The sequence below is a fragment of the Euwallacea similis genome, chromosome 19 (genome assembly GCF_039881205.1).
Source record: "Euwallacea similis isolate ESF13 chromosome 19, ESF131.1, whole genome shotgun sequence".
NCBI lineage: Eukaryota > Metazoa > Arthropoda > Insecta > Coleoptera > Curculionidae > Euwallacea > Euwallacea similis.
In genome coordinates this window covers 1,214,161-1,230,103 of record NC_089627.1, presented here as the reverse complement: position 1 = coordinate 1,230,103, position 15,943 = coordinate 1,214,161, and the positions used below count along the sequence as shown (strand labels likewise).

General features: G+C 35.2%; 3 protein-coding genes across 4 annotated transcripts; 2 read left to right on the top strand and 1 right to left on the bottom strand.

The window, feature by feature from the left end:
* Positions 1 to 28: 28 nt before the first annotated feature.
* LOC136415237 (hsp70-binding protein 1) lies at positions 29 to 2,122 on the top strand. 2 transcript variants are annotated; one of them, XM_066399729.1, is made up of 7 exons: positions 29 to 270; positions 329 to 459; positions 512 to 692; positions 747 to 968; positions 1,023 to 1,178; positions 1,232 to 1,440; positions 1,963 to 2,122. In XM_066399729.1, exons 1-7 carry the CDS (start codon positions 204 to 206, stop codon positions 2,014 to 2,016), a joined length of 1,020 nt encoding a protein of 339 aa, XP_066255826.1. In that variant the 5' UTR covers positions 29 to 203; the 3' UTR covers positions 2,017 to 2,122. The 2 variants fall into 2 exon arrangements, with proteins under 2 accessions (XP_066255826.1, XP_066255825.1); XM_066399728.1 differs by having other exon boundaries at positions 1,232 to 1,444; positions 1,967 to 2,115.
* Positions 2,123 to 3,707: 1,585 nt separating this feature from the next.
* LOC136415234 (uncharacterized) lies at positions 3,708 to 14,035 on the top strand. The gene is made up of 7 exons (XM_066399724.1): positions 3,708 to 3,939; positions 8,096 to 8,222; positions 8,454 to 8,654; positions 8,710 to 9,113; positions 9,166 to 9,336; positions 9,421 to 9,563; positions 9,740 to 14,035. Exons 2-7 carry the CDS (start codon positions 8,188 to 8,190, stop codon positions 9,899 to 9,901), a joined length of 1,116 nt encoding a protein of 371 aa, XP_066255821.1. The 5' UTR covers positions 3,708 to 3,939; positions 8,096 to 8,187; the 3' UTR covers positions 9,902 to 14,035.
* On the bottom strand, positions 13,917 to 15,328 carry LOC136415247 (apolipoprotein D-like). The gene is made up of 5 exons (XM_066399745.1): positions 15,158 to 15,328; positions 14,879 to 15,101; positions 14,673 to 14,824; positions 14,452 to 14,620; positions 13,917 to 14,398 (listed from the first exon to the last, which is right to left on the bottom strand). The coding sequence occupies exons 1-5, from the start codon at positions 15,281 to 15,283 to the stop codon at positions 14,262 to 14,264; spliced, it is 807 nt and encodes a 268-aa protein (XP_066255842.1). The 5' UTR covers positions 15,284 to 15,328; the 3' UTR covers positions 13,917 to 14,261.
* Between the last annotated feature and the right edge of the window lie 615 nt (positions 15,329 to 15,943).

Genomic DNA, 15,943 nt, shown 5'->3' with positions numbered 1-15,943 from the left:
AAATTTTCGGTTCTTTAATTGTTTAAAATAGCAACGGATCTACCATTGCGGACAAATATCGACTGCTGTTTAAATCTAAGTTTTCGAAGTCACCAGAATCATCTAGAATTTAAACACATATAAATATAAATTGCTCTCATTCTCTATTGACTATTGTCCAGCAAAGCTCCATATTAATCTGTTTACCTACCATTAAAAGTGACATGCCAGGAATCGAAGGAAAAAAGACTGAAATCGCGGGAGCAATCTGCGCCCCTCCTGAGCCTTCAGGTAAGTCCCTTAATGGCCATACATCCCTTTTATATTAACTTCAATGCCGATAATACAGGAGATGCTCAAGCATTACCCACCCAACCTCGGCAACCTAGAAGCTTACATGGTTTACTCCAGTTTGCCATGGAGGCAACAAGGGCCGAGGATGCTCCACATGATTCTCCCTTCATGCCAATGGATGAAGAAGTATGTTTTGCCTGTTAAAGTGTTAACATTTATTTAGTATCTTATGTTTTAGAGAAAAAAGTGGCTTGAAGATGCTATCAAGTTCATGACCATTGATGTCATACAACTACTACAAAAACAAATTGAAGTTCTTCAGAAAGTGGATCAGATCAAGAAGAATGATAACATATCTCAATATGAAGAGGCTGTAGAAACTATTTTAGACCATGTTGATCACATAGATATTGCTTGTGGTAAGTTTTCTTTTAGTTCTAAAGCAATATCTCAAAATTCTTCCTTACTATCAGATTTCCATAAGATTGGGGGTTTCACAGTATTATATCCATGTTTAAAGTCTCTTCACCCAAAAATACGGGCAGCAGGATGTGAGTTGTTGGCAGTTCTTTGCCAACATAATCCTTACTGCCAACAAGTGGTTTTGGATAATGAGTTCATTCCAAAATTATTGAATATGATTGAGAAAGATGAAGATGTGCATGTTGCTGTCAAAGCTTTATATGCCTTAAGTGGTAAGTAATTTTTTTTACAGTAAGTTCTTTTTTCTTTCTCATGTAAATATTTAGCAATTGTTCGCCACAGTGAGGAAGGTTTTGGACAATTTATCCATTACAATGGACCAGTAGTATTACTCCAAGCTTTAGATCGGGGAGATGACAAACTCATTACTAAAGCCACATTCCTTTTAAGTAGTTTATGTAGCTCTCAGCCAGATTTTAAAAGTAAGTTACCACTTTTTAAATCTGACTCACCATTAGCTGAAGATACCTTGTAGGTCGATTAGTATTTCTGGAGTATATCCCTGTATTGATTGTCTTAATATTGAAGGAGAGACAATCAAGTCATGAACATGTGATGTCTTTATTGGCTGGTTTAGTAGAAGATAACGCAACTGCATTGGGTGAATGTCGAAATCCCAAATATGATTTGCAGCAAGTGTTGAAAAATTATGCCCAGAATTATGGGGAAAAACCTGAATGCTTGGCAAGTGCTTTTTTATGTTTAGAAATGATGCAATGTGAAGGCTACACAAGAAAAAAGCAGAGTTACCCATTAATAATAATAATATACATATATTACATGTAACATCATGAAATAATTCCTCAACAATATAATTGAAAGAAAAAAATATATTAAAGAAAAAGAGCCAGCTCTCAGCACCCACCATTTGGTGGGTGAAAAGAGCAATTGTAATTTTTAGCAATTGATGAGAAATACTTGTTGAATTCTGGAACTGTGATGGGCAATTTTTTGTGGACCATCCTATTGATACTTACTTGTTGCTATAATTGTTTTTCCACAGTGCATATTAGACTCCAAATATTTCTGTAATGAAGGGTTTTTATTCTTGGTTTACTTCTGCACCAACTGCGACCTACAATGGTCTGCACAATGGTGCTATTTTATATTTGATAAATATGTAACTCGTCCAGTTTTTTCGTGCAGTCTTCATTTAAGAAATTTAATATAGCCGTAATGGGAATAAGTTTTTTATTCTTTTTCTAGGAAGAGGTGCAGCATTGCAGACGAATATTGTATTTAGTGTTTGGGCTGAATTAGTTGTTAATTTATTAGTGTGTATTTTGTATTTTTTTATAGTACCTAATTGTTAGGTATTCCATACATATGTTGGAACTTTATCTCAATTTTTTAAAATAAATAGTATATAATAAGTAATAATATAATTTATATAAAAAGATTAAAACTGAAACAATAAAATAAACCAGGAAGTAACGTAGATAGGAGCAAGTTTTACCAGGACGTTTCAGAATAGGTGCTGTGTCTTACAACATTGTTGTTTACCCATACTGCACAACATTTTTGCCAAAAATGTTCAGTACGGCGTGCCATTTTCCATTTTAATAGAATTTTGTACTGATGTTTAATCGAAAGGATGATCATTGAAAAACCTCAAGTAGGCGTTGAAATACCAAAGGTATTTATGTTTGGATAAATTCATCTGTTATCTCTTGTTAATCAGACGTCTGATGGTAAATAGGAAACGGCTTCGTGATTTTACAATCTTTATTTTAAATGGACTGAATAAACATCAAACAAATCTTTATTCGTTATTTTATTTGCTGCATAAACTCACCTTAACAAAAACAGATATAAAAGATCTAGATACTTTAAATTTATAATTAGTTTTGTGTTTTTCTTACAATTGTTGAATCTCAATGGAGAAAATAGTATCAGATACACATTTCATATCGTCATTGGCGCCTTCATCTGTTGTTAATTTGTTGCTTCGCATCTCGGAAACTTGGATTCGTGCGCTAATGTACTGTCTTACGAAACTTGTATCTTAATGCACCATAATAGCACTAGGAAGGTATTAAAAAAAGTCGATAATATCCAAAAGGTGCCTACTAACAAATCGACTTCTAAGTCCCGTTCTTATATAAATTTATCCTAATTGGGCAACGAAAAAGAATTAAACCGTAAATCATAGACCCGCGGCGCGCATTATATTTTTAACTTTACCTCTTCTAGAGCGTGGGTCTACGGAAATGTTTATTATTAAAAATCTATTTTTAACTTTATTCCCGAAGCGACTCTTTAATAACATTATAGTAAAATATAGTTAATTTTTCATTTGCAAATGTGCCTCAGATATTTTCCACGTCGACCGCTCATCGGATCAATATCAAATTCGGTGCATCAAAACATGATTTTTTTCAAATGGGTTTTACGTCATCATCTCAAAGCCACCCCAGTTTTATGTTAATACGTCTCAGGGACCGCCGCCCTTGCCGCCTGGCATTTGTTTACCGACTACAGTCCCAGCCATAAACTATTTGAACAAAGCTCACAGATGCCTTTTCGAAACCCGCTTTTGCAGTTGTCGGCTCGGCCGTTTTAATTTTACGTCTACCCAATTCGGAGTTGTTTTACGTTTTATTTTGTGCGAGAGAGGCCCTGAAACTCGCTTTGTTTGTCCGGCTTCGTGGTGCGCCTTTTTTGCTCGATTTTTGTTACGTCCCGAGGGCCGCGCCGCTTATAAATGTTTATAGCCGCGAGTGTACCAAGCCGGCACAAATTGCAAATGGCGGGGATCTATATATAAATATTATATTTAGATTGTTGCAATTTTTTCGTTTTTCCCAAAGAAATTAGTGTTTCTCGGCGTTTTGATGTGTTGACCGGAGGTTCTTCTAAGTAAAAATCGGTAAGTGGTGTTGCAGCCCTATGCAAGAGGTCAGAAAATCGTTTCTCTCAATGGCACTAAAATACACCCCCTAGGACAGCGAGAGTAAATATTACGACGGTTCGAGCCAAACCTCGACCTACGCGCCGACTTCTTACTTATTTCTAACATGCGTTCTTAATGCGCAATTTGTCGTTGACTTCCGTCTTGGCTAGAGTCGCCTTGGCGATATAATTATTTAAGTGAACCTTTTTGCATTAAAAGTTTTTATCGATCATTTCAGCCCGATTCCACCTGGGTTTTACACTAAAAAGACTCTCCAGTGAAGCCCTCAAGTAAGTCACACCTCATTGTTATAGTTTTCATTGATAATTTTGCATAAACAAAGCGTACAACGTTCGTTTATTGTATTTATTTTTTCAATGGCTTTATTTAAGGGTTTGCCAATATGGCGCGAGCTGCCTTTTAGTGCAAAATATTCACCACCTTTGTGTCGGTGCTTTAACGTACACAATCGTGCTGCATCGTTTAGATTTTCGTTTATTTAGTATTTGTGACATCTATATTTGATTGTTTACTGAATTAGCCTTTTTTAGTCGCATTGCATTAGCTCATCTAAGAGCTCTACTTTACACCACAAAAATTTTTACTCGGCATATATCTTTTTTCCTTTTTAATACATCGCATCAAGAGGTTATGTCCTTAAGGGGGTTTTATTTTAGATCACTACGGTCTTCATGTGCTTCTGATTATTTGATCACGTCTCTTTCTCTCTCCTTTAAAGAATACGTGCGAGAAAGAGACAAGCAAGGTGCTTTCACCATACAGTCAAGAATTCAAATTCCTTATCCCCTGGTTTGAAGCTTTTTAATTTATTATTTCATTTTTCCTTTGAGTATTGATTTTTTACCGCTTACTCTACGCTTATGTAATGATTTTCTTGATGGTTTTCTTAATTGATATTACATAAACTTGAAACTAAATCCAATGAACATCTAAACGCCAAGATTTTCCCAGAGAATATCGATTTTAGCAATATTAATGTTGATTTAAGTAAAGGGAAATAATTTATGTGGGATTGTTCTCTGAATCAGCGGATTATTTTTATTGTCGCTAACGCGCTTGGCCATCAAAAACAATTTAAAAATACCTTTGTATATATTCACATATTAATAATCGCACTTTTATATATTGTCCATATATTTCCTTGAAGGGGGTGACTGTGTTGAGGGCCCAACATTCAAACAAATAGAAAATATCCAAACAGGTTAGTTCAGGGCAGAACGTTGAACTATTGAAATAGATCCGTGTGCGTCCTTCTACATTGAGAAAAAAATAAAGTGAAACAGGTAAATAGGTTTTATGTACACTGTTGGAAAGAATCTAAAGAATAAGCATACTTTTGATTACAATTTTTATAGAATAACATTAATTCACAACAAATTCACATTAAATTAATAACAGCACAGCAACGTTTTGGCGTACTCAAAATCACCCTATCTATAGCGTCTTGTAAAAGTTACCACTGCTCCCTGGGGATATTCTGAAGAGTCAAATTGTCATGAACAAGCACTATGAGTGGATTGAGTTGTATTTGCAGCGTGTCCCATATGTGCTCTATGGGACTCAAGTCGAGTGACTGGTGGCTAATTGATAAGTTACGTTTTTGTCCCTGAACCAACATGTAGTAACCTGGCTAATATGTGGACGAGTATTGTCTTGCATATAGAAGAGTTCTGGGCCAGCAGCATATACAAAATGAAGGGTAACAGGTTCAAGCACATGATCTTGATACTGCATTTAGTTCAGGGTTTGTGGCACACAAATGAGCTCGGTTCGTTGATGCAGTATGATAACATCTCGCATCATCATGGAACCTCCTCGATAATCAGGGACTTCCTGGAAATGCCTCTCTCGTTCTAACCGTTTTGTTTCAGGCCAGACGCGTTGCCTTCGGGTATTATGTTGAAATCCAAATCGAGAATCATCTTTAAATAACACATTAGCCTATTCTTCAATATGAGGTTTTGTCAACATTTTTCCCCATTATGGCGCCTATTACGTGTTATTCGAAATTAAAACAATAAAAGCCGAGCTTTTAGGATTTCACCTATAAATCGTCTAAATCTTCAAAGAATCGTAAAATATCGTGTGAAAAATGACAGCAAAATATCACTGTTGGCTTGCAGTAATAGTATCAACTTGGTTTCCTTATTTTAAATGAAATACTTGCATCTCTGATTTCTAATAGTCTTTCATGTCATGTACCCTATTCATATCAAAGATTCAAATCATAATTTACACATACATTTGACGACAAAATCAAATTATGTTTCGAAAGCCAAATTATCAGTTTGGGATTTCCCTAAATCGAGGGAAAAACTATTGATTCACATATACAATTTCCTCCTGTATTATATTTTCATAACAACCCTATGTGTTTTATATGGTGCATTGTGGGCAGTCTATATCATTACTCTGCTATAAGCTTACAGGAACATTTCTGGGAATTCACGGATGATGGATGATGTGAGAACGGTGCGTCACAATACAGTTAGTTGAGTAATAGACGTTGTAGTGAATAGTTATTTTCATGACAAGCTGAGAAAGTAAGTCTTAATGCACGAGGGTGGCAATCACGCGAACGTGCCAAGAGATCTTCTTGGCGAGCTATGTACACTATTTTTCATATGGATCATGGACCGTATGAAAAAAAATATCAAACAACCCTGTATAGAGGTGATTCCATGTAAAATAACAGAAGTGGAATCTTGTGACACTTTTTTCAGCCACCCTGTAAGTATAATCCAAATTATGCTCAGCTTATATCTCTATCTCCATCTGACACTTCTTGTAGCTTAAGCTCTCCTCTGTCTCTACGAAACTTTGAGATAATTGCTGGCCAACAAAATGTTGGATGTCCTGCCCAGAACAACGCGTATTAGCATTTATATTGAGAATTTCATTCATATGTCAAATTCAACAATGCAATGCTGGTTTCTCATTGTTATACCGAACCAATCACTGGGGAATTACAGCGGCAAATTGCACTAGTGCAATTTCCTTGACTGCCTTAAAAATATTGTAACCAACTGAAGTATTGCAATCTTGCGGTCGAGAATGTGATTGGTGAAATTATCTTTTTAATTGCGATTGGTGCCGCGAAGATAAATCTATGATTTGTGTCAAATTTACACTCATAAAACTAATTTGCATTCGTGCAAATTTTCCAAAAATGATCGATAATTTTCGTTACCATTATATTACCAAGTTAGATTTTGCAAATGCTTTTATCGTTCTACATATATTAAAAAGAAACCATTGGTTTAACGGCATCTTTAAAGCTGTGTGCCCGTTAGGTAGGATTTGTGAACCTATGTTCACAAGAACAAATATTTGAAGCAAAGGGCTTTTACTTATTATATACTAGGAAGAAGTTTTAAGAAAAAAGGCGAGAAACCGTACTGCACAGTCATTTTACCGACGTACCAAACAATAGTGCCCTTTAAAGCTAGGAGAAACTGTTAAAGGTTCAGAAAACTCAGGCAATACTGTTAAATATTTTGTAATACGTATAGCGCCAATTGAAAAAAGGTTTACATTGAGTGTAGGTCTTGTGTTATTATTTGTTCTACTTTTGCGCGATTTTTTGGCAAATAGAACATTGTCAGTTTTATTTTTAAATTATTGTGATTTATTTAAAATTTCAAGTACGTCAGTACTCATATTTGCGTTAAACATACAAGGTCCGAGCCGGCGCGTTTATTTTACAAATCAGTCGAACGTGCGCGCGTCATCACCAACAAATTTTTATTAATACTTAATATTTCTGTTTACCTGACTAAGACCTAAAATTCTCGATTTATAGTGAGGTTTCTATGAAATATTTAATGGTAAGTATGCACTTTCAGTCATTTTGCTTGTATTCGAAGATTCGTTCCTGTAGTAATCAAGAGAGCAACAAAAAGCATACCACTTTTGCTAGACAATTCTTACCGGGAAGGCGGCATTTGTTGTCCATAAATCTGAAGTAAATTGCACTTCCTCTACCCCAGAGGTAAATCTTTCCAAGGACAAAGAAATTTTAGGTACCTGAAATACTGAGCAGCAATATTTCTTATATTGGGCATATATTTTGCTGTGTTCTGCTTGAGAATTCCACTTGATTTCGAATTGTTAACAGAGCAACATACCTTGACAAATTATTGAAAAATTTTGTTTGTGTGCTGTAGGGCTCATTGAAATATCTGGAAAATCACTAGGGAAATCTGCATTTACTTTAAACTAAGAACAATAATTAAGTTATTTTGTGTTTGCATCAGCGGGCTTTTATGTCTTCCAAGTGTAATCTAAACATTTATACTTTTGTTTAGAAAATGCAACCGTTAGGCCTGGGTTTACAACACCGATGCATTTTCTAATTAAATATGTATTTATTTTTAGATCACTTCTAATGTGTTGCAATTCGTCAAAGTGTTTTTTTCTCTTCAGATTTGGCTCTTTAAATGTGCAACCCATTTTGATTTCATTTATTTGATGCGTGGACTATCATTCAAGTGAGTGATATACAGAAGCTTCAAGACATGGGTACACCACAACCACAGCAGTTTTGCGTTAGGTAAGTGTAAAAGTTATCTGTACTGGCTTGGTATTTTGAAATTTGTACATTTAAAATATATGGTTAAATATAACAGCTTTATACTTCACCATGTTTCAAGTATGATAAAACTTGTCCTGATGTTTGATTTCCATTTCATTTGATCGGGTTTCGATCTAGAAAATGAGAGTTCGTTTTTTTTAGATTTTTCTTTAGAAAACTATGAATTGTTGACATTTTTATGTATATTAGGTGGAATAGTTACCAATCCAACCTCCAAAATGCCTTCCCCAAGCTTTTAACATCGGAGCATTTTGTGGATGTCACGCTGGCTTGCGAAAACGAAATGCTCAAATGCCATAAAGTGGTCCTCTCAGCGTGCTCCACTTACTTTGAAAAATTACTCCTGGACAACCCGTGCCAACACCCTATCATATTCATGAAAGATATGAAGTAAGTAACTCATGTGTTAATAGCTGCATTTGAATAAAATTTCCGTCTGCCTCAGATTCCAAGAAATGCAGTCTCTCGTGGACTTCATGTACAAAGGGGAAGTGAATGTGACTCAAGACGATCTGCCCTCGTTACTTAAATCGGCGGAAGCCCTCCAGATTCGCGGCCTTTGCGGATCGGATCAGTTGTTGAATCCCTCATATTTTGGAAATATTGTAAAATCGCAATCGACGAGTGCTGTGCATCAATCTCCTGTTAAATCGAATACGCATCATCCAGTGACGCCCACTCCAGTCACCTCTAAGGACATTGTGCCGCAGCCTAGTCAAGTAATCATGCCGAAAAATGACGGCGTAGTTAAGAAGGAAGTGACAGCTGCCGCAGAAGTCACTTCAGAGTGCGGTGGTGCCCCGTCTTCCTCTGAGTGTGATAGTAACGATGGAATGCTACAAATCAAAGGTACATACTTGTATTTCAAATTAGTTGGCATTTCAACTCAATTTTTGTTCAGAGGATATAGAAGAAGATGATGCCTTTTTCGAAGGAGATGGAGAATCATTGATGGATCAAGAATTAATGGAGGAAGATGGAACTGTTAATACAGGTGATAATTCGCGAACCCCTGAAACTTTTGCCATTGCCAATGTTTCGTGTCATTATGATGGATCTCCAGGAAACATGAGTAAGTATTTTTTAATTCCATGAATTGTTCTTATTTACGCAGAGTAATTGAATGGTTTCATCGTATTTTCTTTATTTTTAAAAGGCTCCGTAAATAAAAGAATTAGACGTTCAGATGAAGAATTACGAAGAGCAGCAGAATGTATAACAAGAGGCCAAACTTTCCAGACTGTTTCTGACCAGTTCAACATACCAATCTCCACTATCAGGTTCTATATGGCGAGAAAAGTAAGTCGTATTTTTCTTTTTAGACAATATCGATTATTTTTTGAGCACAAAAAACACCCCAAAAATGGGTATAAAAAAACAGATGTTTTTTGTGATCAGAACTCTTCCATTATAATACTTCACTGTGAACTATTCATAGTGGGTTTGAATTTTTAAAGTGTATTGAATTTTTCTAGGGTATTTTGCCACGGCGCAAACGAGGCCGATCTTGCGCTCCCTCGATGGGAATGAGTACCATGCCTTTTTCTTCTTACACGTCACCGGGCAGTCCTATAGGGCCACCCTACCACATCGTACACTATAAGCTACCGCAGTTGGGCATGCAAAAACTCAAATAGGGATACGTTATCGTGAGTGTGAACCGTTAAAAATATGTCGGGGTACATTTAGTTCGGCACTGTGTATGTTCGTGCGCTTGTATATAATGTCCTTTGCAGGTTCGATTGCGCGGAGATGTTGCTGAATTGATATGACGCAAGAACTGTATGATCAAGTTAAATCCTTATTTAACTATTATATAGTTTAGAATTTTTAGCGTTTACCCAGAAGTAGATATAATGCAATGAATAAGAAGTAAGTAAGTACTTCTACTAAAAATTTCGAACTGAACTGTTTATCCCAAAAAATAAATCTTCTATTCAATTATGCCATAGTTACCATGTCATTGATATGGCAACGTTGGTGATAATGTTTCCCTTGCAAGTTTTAGTGATCTATTTATAATAGACCGATATATTGTTATTGCTCCGCTTTAGTTTCTTTAATTTTTTTTATAGAGTTAGTCTAGATATTTGAGCGTGATAGATTCGTGCTTCACACGGTATTTTTGACGTTAACACGTGTCAAATTAGATATTAGATTAGGTTTAAATATTGACAGTTATCATTTAATCCTCAAAATTACTATATTTAAAGTGTTTTAAAAACAATTAGGAGCATTCTACATGAAATTTGAATTTCCTTAGAATTTCATTGCTTACCAGAAATGCTTCAGTGTAAACAAAATTTAAAAAATACCGTGTCCACCATGTATTTATAGCACACATTTCAAATATCTGGCTAAATTCGTCTACCTTGAGTACTCACCATTTTTGCTTAAAATGGAAACATAAAAAAATTTGTAGGCATCATACAGTTCTTATTATTTACAACGTCCTCGCTTTTAAATAAGCAATGTGTCACGTTATGGCAATAGTCTGAATCACAGCTTTTTTTTGACTGACTTTTTAAAACTAGAATGCTCGAGTTATCCAAAAACAAGATTAACAGGCATCTATAATGTTCATTGGTTCGTTTAGTTGGTTTTATAAGTGGAAAACATGTAAACTTCAGGTTATTTGGGTTATGCCAGTGTAGCTGGCAATACTGATACTAATCAATTCTAATATTGAAAAGAGTTTCCTTCTTAATAGTAAAATTGTTTGATGTCAATTGCCTTGCAACACACTGAGTAATTCCTGATGTTTGGTGCGAATGTTTAATTGCAGTGCCATTGATGAATGTCGTGTGCTTTGTTTTTGTTGCAAACTCAAGGATCTCTTTTTTTACCCACGTTCTATTGACTGGGCTTTAGTATTATTTTTTTATGTATTTCAGTTTTCGTTATTTAATAGTGATTATAATTTGGCCATATTTAGCTGTATTTTATCGAAACTCCGCTATTTTCAAGGCATCACAATACTAGTTAAATATTACTCCTTTTTTAACATCGCAGGCTTTTATTGAGTCAATTACGTTTTTTCCTTATTTGTGTATCTTTTAGAAGTACTACGTTTCGAGTTATCTATAGCTTTATAAAACATCATACACACATACAATATTACAAATTTGACCAGTGCTAGTCGTATTTTATTTTCTTTTATTAGAAAATGACTGATTTTGTGTCCTTGTATTGGGTAAGTTGATTCCTCGTCTTAATTTTTTTTTTCACCAGCCGCATAAAGTGTCAATAAGAGACATAGACAGAGTTGAAACTAAAATTGAAATAATTAGATGGAAATAGGATGCTTTACTTCACAGAAATTATGTGAGGTATATAGGGATAACGATTCTTTTTATTTCTGATTCACCAAATAATGAAATTAAATAGAATATAAGATGAAAAAATGGCATCTTGTTGGAGTTACCTATATGAACAGTTTCCAATAAATCGAAGTAACTGAAAAGTAAATACAACACTGTACTTTGTCCACAGCTAAACATTCATACTTTCTGCAAAGCAAAAAACTCCCTTTAAGTAATTTCATTATAAGAAATCATTGTGGTTTACCTTTTAACACCAAATTTGAGTGTATAAACGGCCATAATTAATTCTTTCACTTTCAAAGAATTTGCCTGAAGGACTTTTTTGTCTCCACAGATAAAAAAAACCCTTCCGTCTTGTTTCTGTGGGTCCTTAAAATCTTCATTTCCATCGAAGTTATTCCAGTTAAACTTTCCATCCTTTATAGAAGTAACAATCGCTTCCAATTCGCTGTTATATGACGGTTAAAATGTCGCTTTATTTAGGTATAGTTGCCATTCATTTTTAGAGGTATGTGTAGGCGCTTTATTCAAGTTGCTTGCATTTACTCCAATAAATACTTAAAAATATCATACATTGCAGTAGATCAGTGCGCGCTTTCGGTATTTTAACACAACTTAAAATTATTATTGTAGACATTATTCTCACGCTGCCAATAGAGACTAGTCGAAAAATGTATCTCCAGACTGATATTTATTATAATTTTCATTTACTTAATGAGTAATACTCGAGTTTTTCGATTAGTTTATAGCTGCTACAGTTCATTCTTGCCAAAAGACTCGAGATTCCCATTTTCTTGCCATAGGACGAACTAAATTAAAATATTCCTAACTAACATCTCAATTTCATATCGGACATCCAAATGTGTTTTCTTAGCCTTATTTAAATTAACCTGCCTTGGAGATATTAGTTAGCCCGGATTCAATTACGAGCTATCCATTAGCACTATATTACCTGTATTTGAATGTCTACACTACTTGTTGGTACGAAAAACATACATTTTCTGCCCCATAAGCATATTTTAGCTTGCAATGCAGTCAAAAACACTCCAATATCTGATACCGATTGTGGAGCCAGATTTGGTTCTTAGAGCAGACTTCATTGTGAGTTTTAAATTATTTTCAACAACCGCTCGCACCTCAATAGAAACATATATTACAATAGATACAGGGTGGCCTATGCTTAACGTGCTAATAAAGTGCCTGTTTAGTGTAGCCACCCCGAAAATATTACCTATAAATCAGGATTTATATTGTGTGATCAAGCAATAGGTCAAAGTATAAATGTCTTGTACAAAAATAAACAAGTTTCAGTTTGTTTTTTAAACTGCAGGTTCAGTTGAATTCAAGCTTCAAATGAATATGTATTTATACAGTTGAAAGGAGTGGAAAATTGTAGAGAACGCTAATTATTGTAGCCGCAAGAGAAACTGGAAATATTTTGCGAAAAATATAATACAAATAGTGATTACTGTGTAAATGAAAACATGGAAAACAATCGCATCGTAACATTTAAAGTTATAATAGAGTTTAGAAGACAATTGTTCATTGGATTATGAAAAAAGGTTGACTACATAACATATATTTATTATTTTTTCATAGTCTCAGGTAGCATCTTCTAAAATACTTTTACGAAGGAAAGAGCTACTCCGATATAAAAATAGAAGGTAGATGCTCTTGCTCTTACCGACTGATGCCATCGAAGTCACCAAATTTGGCCAGTATTGTAGTTAAAAATGTCTTAAAATTCCGTCAAATTTGTCGACTTTCCTTGTCATCTTTTCTTATACTTAACTATAGACCTAGAAGATATAAGGGAACTCCAGTATAGTAGAATTTAGGGAGAGAGTACCGCGTTATAAAACGTCGCCATCGCTGCTGATGAGATGCTTGTTTAGTAATAATATTCTGTAATAAGAATCCTTATAGATCTCGTTTTTTTTTTTACTAAGTTAAGGCTTTTACAGCGTGTGTTATATATACAACGGTTCGTGTAAATTTGTTTTTGTGATTATGTTTTTTAACGTAGGTTTAAATATGTTTTTTAAGTGTATTATAGCGTAGAAACATCTTGCGTTGCATTTTTTTTACTCATACTATTACGCCAGTAGTTTTCCTTTTCCATAAGGCAGTTAATCGTTAGCTAGGTCAAGAAAGTTTTTCGTTTTCCGTGTGCCCCCATTTTATATTTATTTATTTATCTGTTGTTATACCTATGTTTTTCAGCGTAGAGCCGAAATTTTACTTTAAAATCAATGTACTTGCAGCTCTCATTCTGTAATAATAAGAAATAATAATTAGGTCCCAGTTGGATGTAAAATAAGTTACTGTATTGTAAAAGTGCCATTCGATATTATATTTTTCTAGATACATAGTAAACGGCTTATGTCATGTGAGACTTAGACACTGATGTATACAGTATTCGGTATTAAATATACGAAGTATTATATAGCAAGGTGTTTAATGCTCTTTGCATTTATCCAGACCAGCTGTTTCCATTGTTTTTTCTGAATTCCGTTTTTCTCAAATCTGAAGAACACAACAACAAGAAATGGTTTAACTAATGACTCACACTTTGTACAAACACATAATATTTAATGTCTAATTAATAATTAGTTACATATCATATTAAACTTAAAAAGGAAGGTGTTCCTATGGCACCTGACATCAGTCTTTTTTATGGCAACCATTCAGCGTCCGGATCTGTGGCTTTCCTCACTTGGGCATTAACAGCTACAGAAGCATCATCAGCCTTATCAGTCACTTTATTGTACACTTCTTTAGTTTTTCCCGCTATGTACTCTACTCCATCACCTATGTAACCTTCCGGTTGGAATGTACTATAGTAATTCATCTACAAAACTCACCAATTTTCTCCCCAGCTTTTCTAATGACTCCAGCAGCAGCTTTGGCAGAAATAGTCTCATCGTTAATGGCAATATTGTACCCTGCATCCAGGTCCCTTGGGCAGTCTTTCTGGCTGATTAAGGACAGTTCAAATGGGTCAATTTGGAAGTTTGTCAACCGAGATCTGATCTGTAAGTCATCAGAAATAACACGCTGGACGAATATTTTGATAAAATCTTGCCTTGTCTATGAACATTTTATCCAGAGTCCTGGATCTGGATAAAATGGTGGCCGATTGTCTGTGAGCGAAAGTCAGCTTTTGACAATTAAATATTCCTGCGTAATTTTCATAGTCAGTCATAAAAACTGTGAAAGTGGATGAGCCTGCAACACCTATTTCAAGACTAATTAATATAAACTATCATCGAAATGTATATCTTGCCGTACTAAGGGGAAACTTCACAGTCATTCTAGCAGGAACAGCACTGTCCGGTACCTTAAGAGTGCCGGTGTAATGATACCCATGTTTCAGAGGGGTAAGTGCTAGTAGGAAATGTTGACTTATCTCTTCCACCTGGTACTCTCCAGGTTCATCAGTTCTGGATATGTTGTACACTATGCAAGAGCTTGCAGTATTAGTTTTCTCGATCACATACCAAATTCCCAGCAGCTGATTAACAGTAACTCATGAAAAACAAAGAACAAGTTTTTCTGATCGATACTTACTCTGTTCATATTGAACTCCGGCTGCGGCTCGATGGTAGGACATACCCCCAGATGGTAAGAATGCATTTTGCCATTCCGGGCTCCCAATATGACCAAGCAGGCAGATAAAAGTAGGTTTTTGTACATAGTGATCGTCGATTATGGAATACGCAGTGCAGTGACCAGTCGCTTGATTAGCACACAAATAACGAAGGCCCACAAGCAAGCAGACCAGATTATATTTATAAAGATAAATAAATGGCTTAGGCCGCGTCACAACTAGAGGTCACAAAGCCGATTACCTAATTTAATTATAGGGAAATATGAGTGAGTCATGCCCTATGGCTAACAATGGTCACTTATTCTATAAAAGAATGAGAACTATCGCTTGCTACTGCAGCACTTTTGAATGATTCAATTTGTTTTCGTATTGTTAAAATTTTATCGCTGATGGCTGTATCAAAATGTCTTGGTTAATAATTAGCAGCAGAAATGCTAAAATTCCTTTGTACATGGATATACTGATGTTATTTTGCTGTTTGACCCTTGTTGATTCGCATTGGGTTTCTTGGAAACGGACGAGGCAAAATTTTATAAGACAAAGTCTATTCAACTTTTTCTGGACGTGACCCAAGAATGTGCAGGAAAATCCGAAGTTTTGGTTTTAAGAGATTAATTGCTGAAATGTTTGTGAGTCAATTAAACCGATAAGCTGTAAATAGGTACTCATCAGTATTCTTGAATTGGGGCCGCCACGATGGAATTGGAACATGAAGAAAAAATGGTGTCCTCAAATATCAGAGACAG

Bases quoted from the DNA above. Each gene is read 5' to 3' on its own strand.
- LOC136415234 (XM_066399724.1), top strand. From the start codon at position 8,188: ATGGGTACACCACAACCACAGCAGTTTTGCGTTAG. The intron at 9,114-9,165 runs GTACATACTTGT...ATTTTTGTTCAG, and splicing joins TGGAATGCTACAAATCAAAG to AGGATATAGAAGAAGATGAT. The intron at 9,337-9,420 runs GTAAGTATTTTT...TATTTTTAAAAG, and splicing joins TGGATCTCCAGGAAACATGA to GCTCCGTAAATAAAAGAATT.
- LOC136415237 (XM_066399729.1), top strand. From the start codon at position 204: ATGCCAGGAATCGAAGGAAAAAAGACTGAAATCGCGGGAGCAATCTGC. The intron at 271-328 runs GTAAGTCCCTTA...CCGATAATACAG, and splicing joins CGCCCCTCCTGAGCCTTCAG to GAGATGCTCAAGCATTACCC. The intron at 693-746 runs GTAAGTTTTCTT...CCTTACTATCAG, and splicing joins TCACATAGATATTGCTTGTG to ATTTCCATAAGATTGGGGGT.
- LOC136415247 (XM_066399745.1), bottom strand. From the start codon at position 15,283: ATGTACAAAAACCTACTTTTATCTGCCTGCTTGGTCATATTGGGAGCC. The intron at 15,102-15,157 runs GTAAGTATCGAT...ACTGTTAATCAG, and splicing joins CGGAGTTCAATATGAACAGA to CTGCTGGGAATTTGGTATGT. The intron at 14,621-14,672 runs GCAAGATTTTAT...GATGACTTACAG, and splicing joins ATAAAATGTTCATAGACAAG to ATCAGATCTCGGTTGACAAA.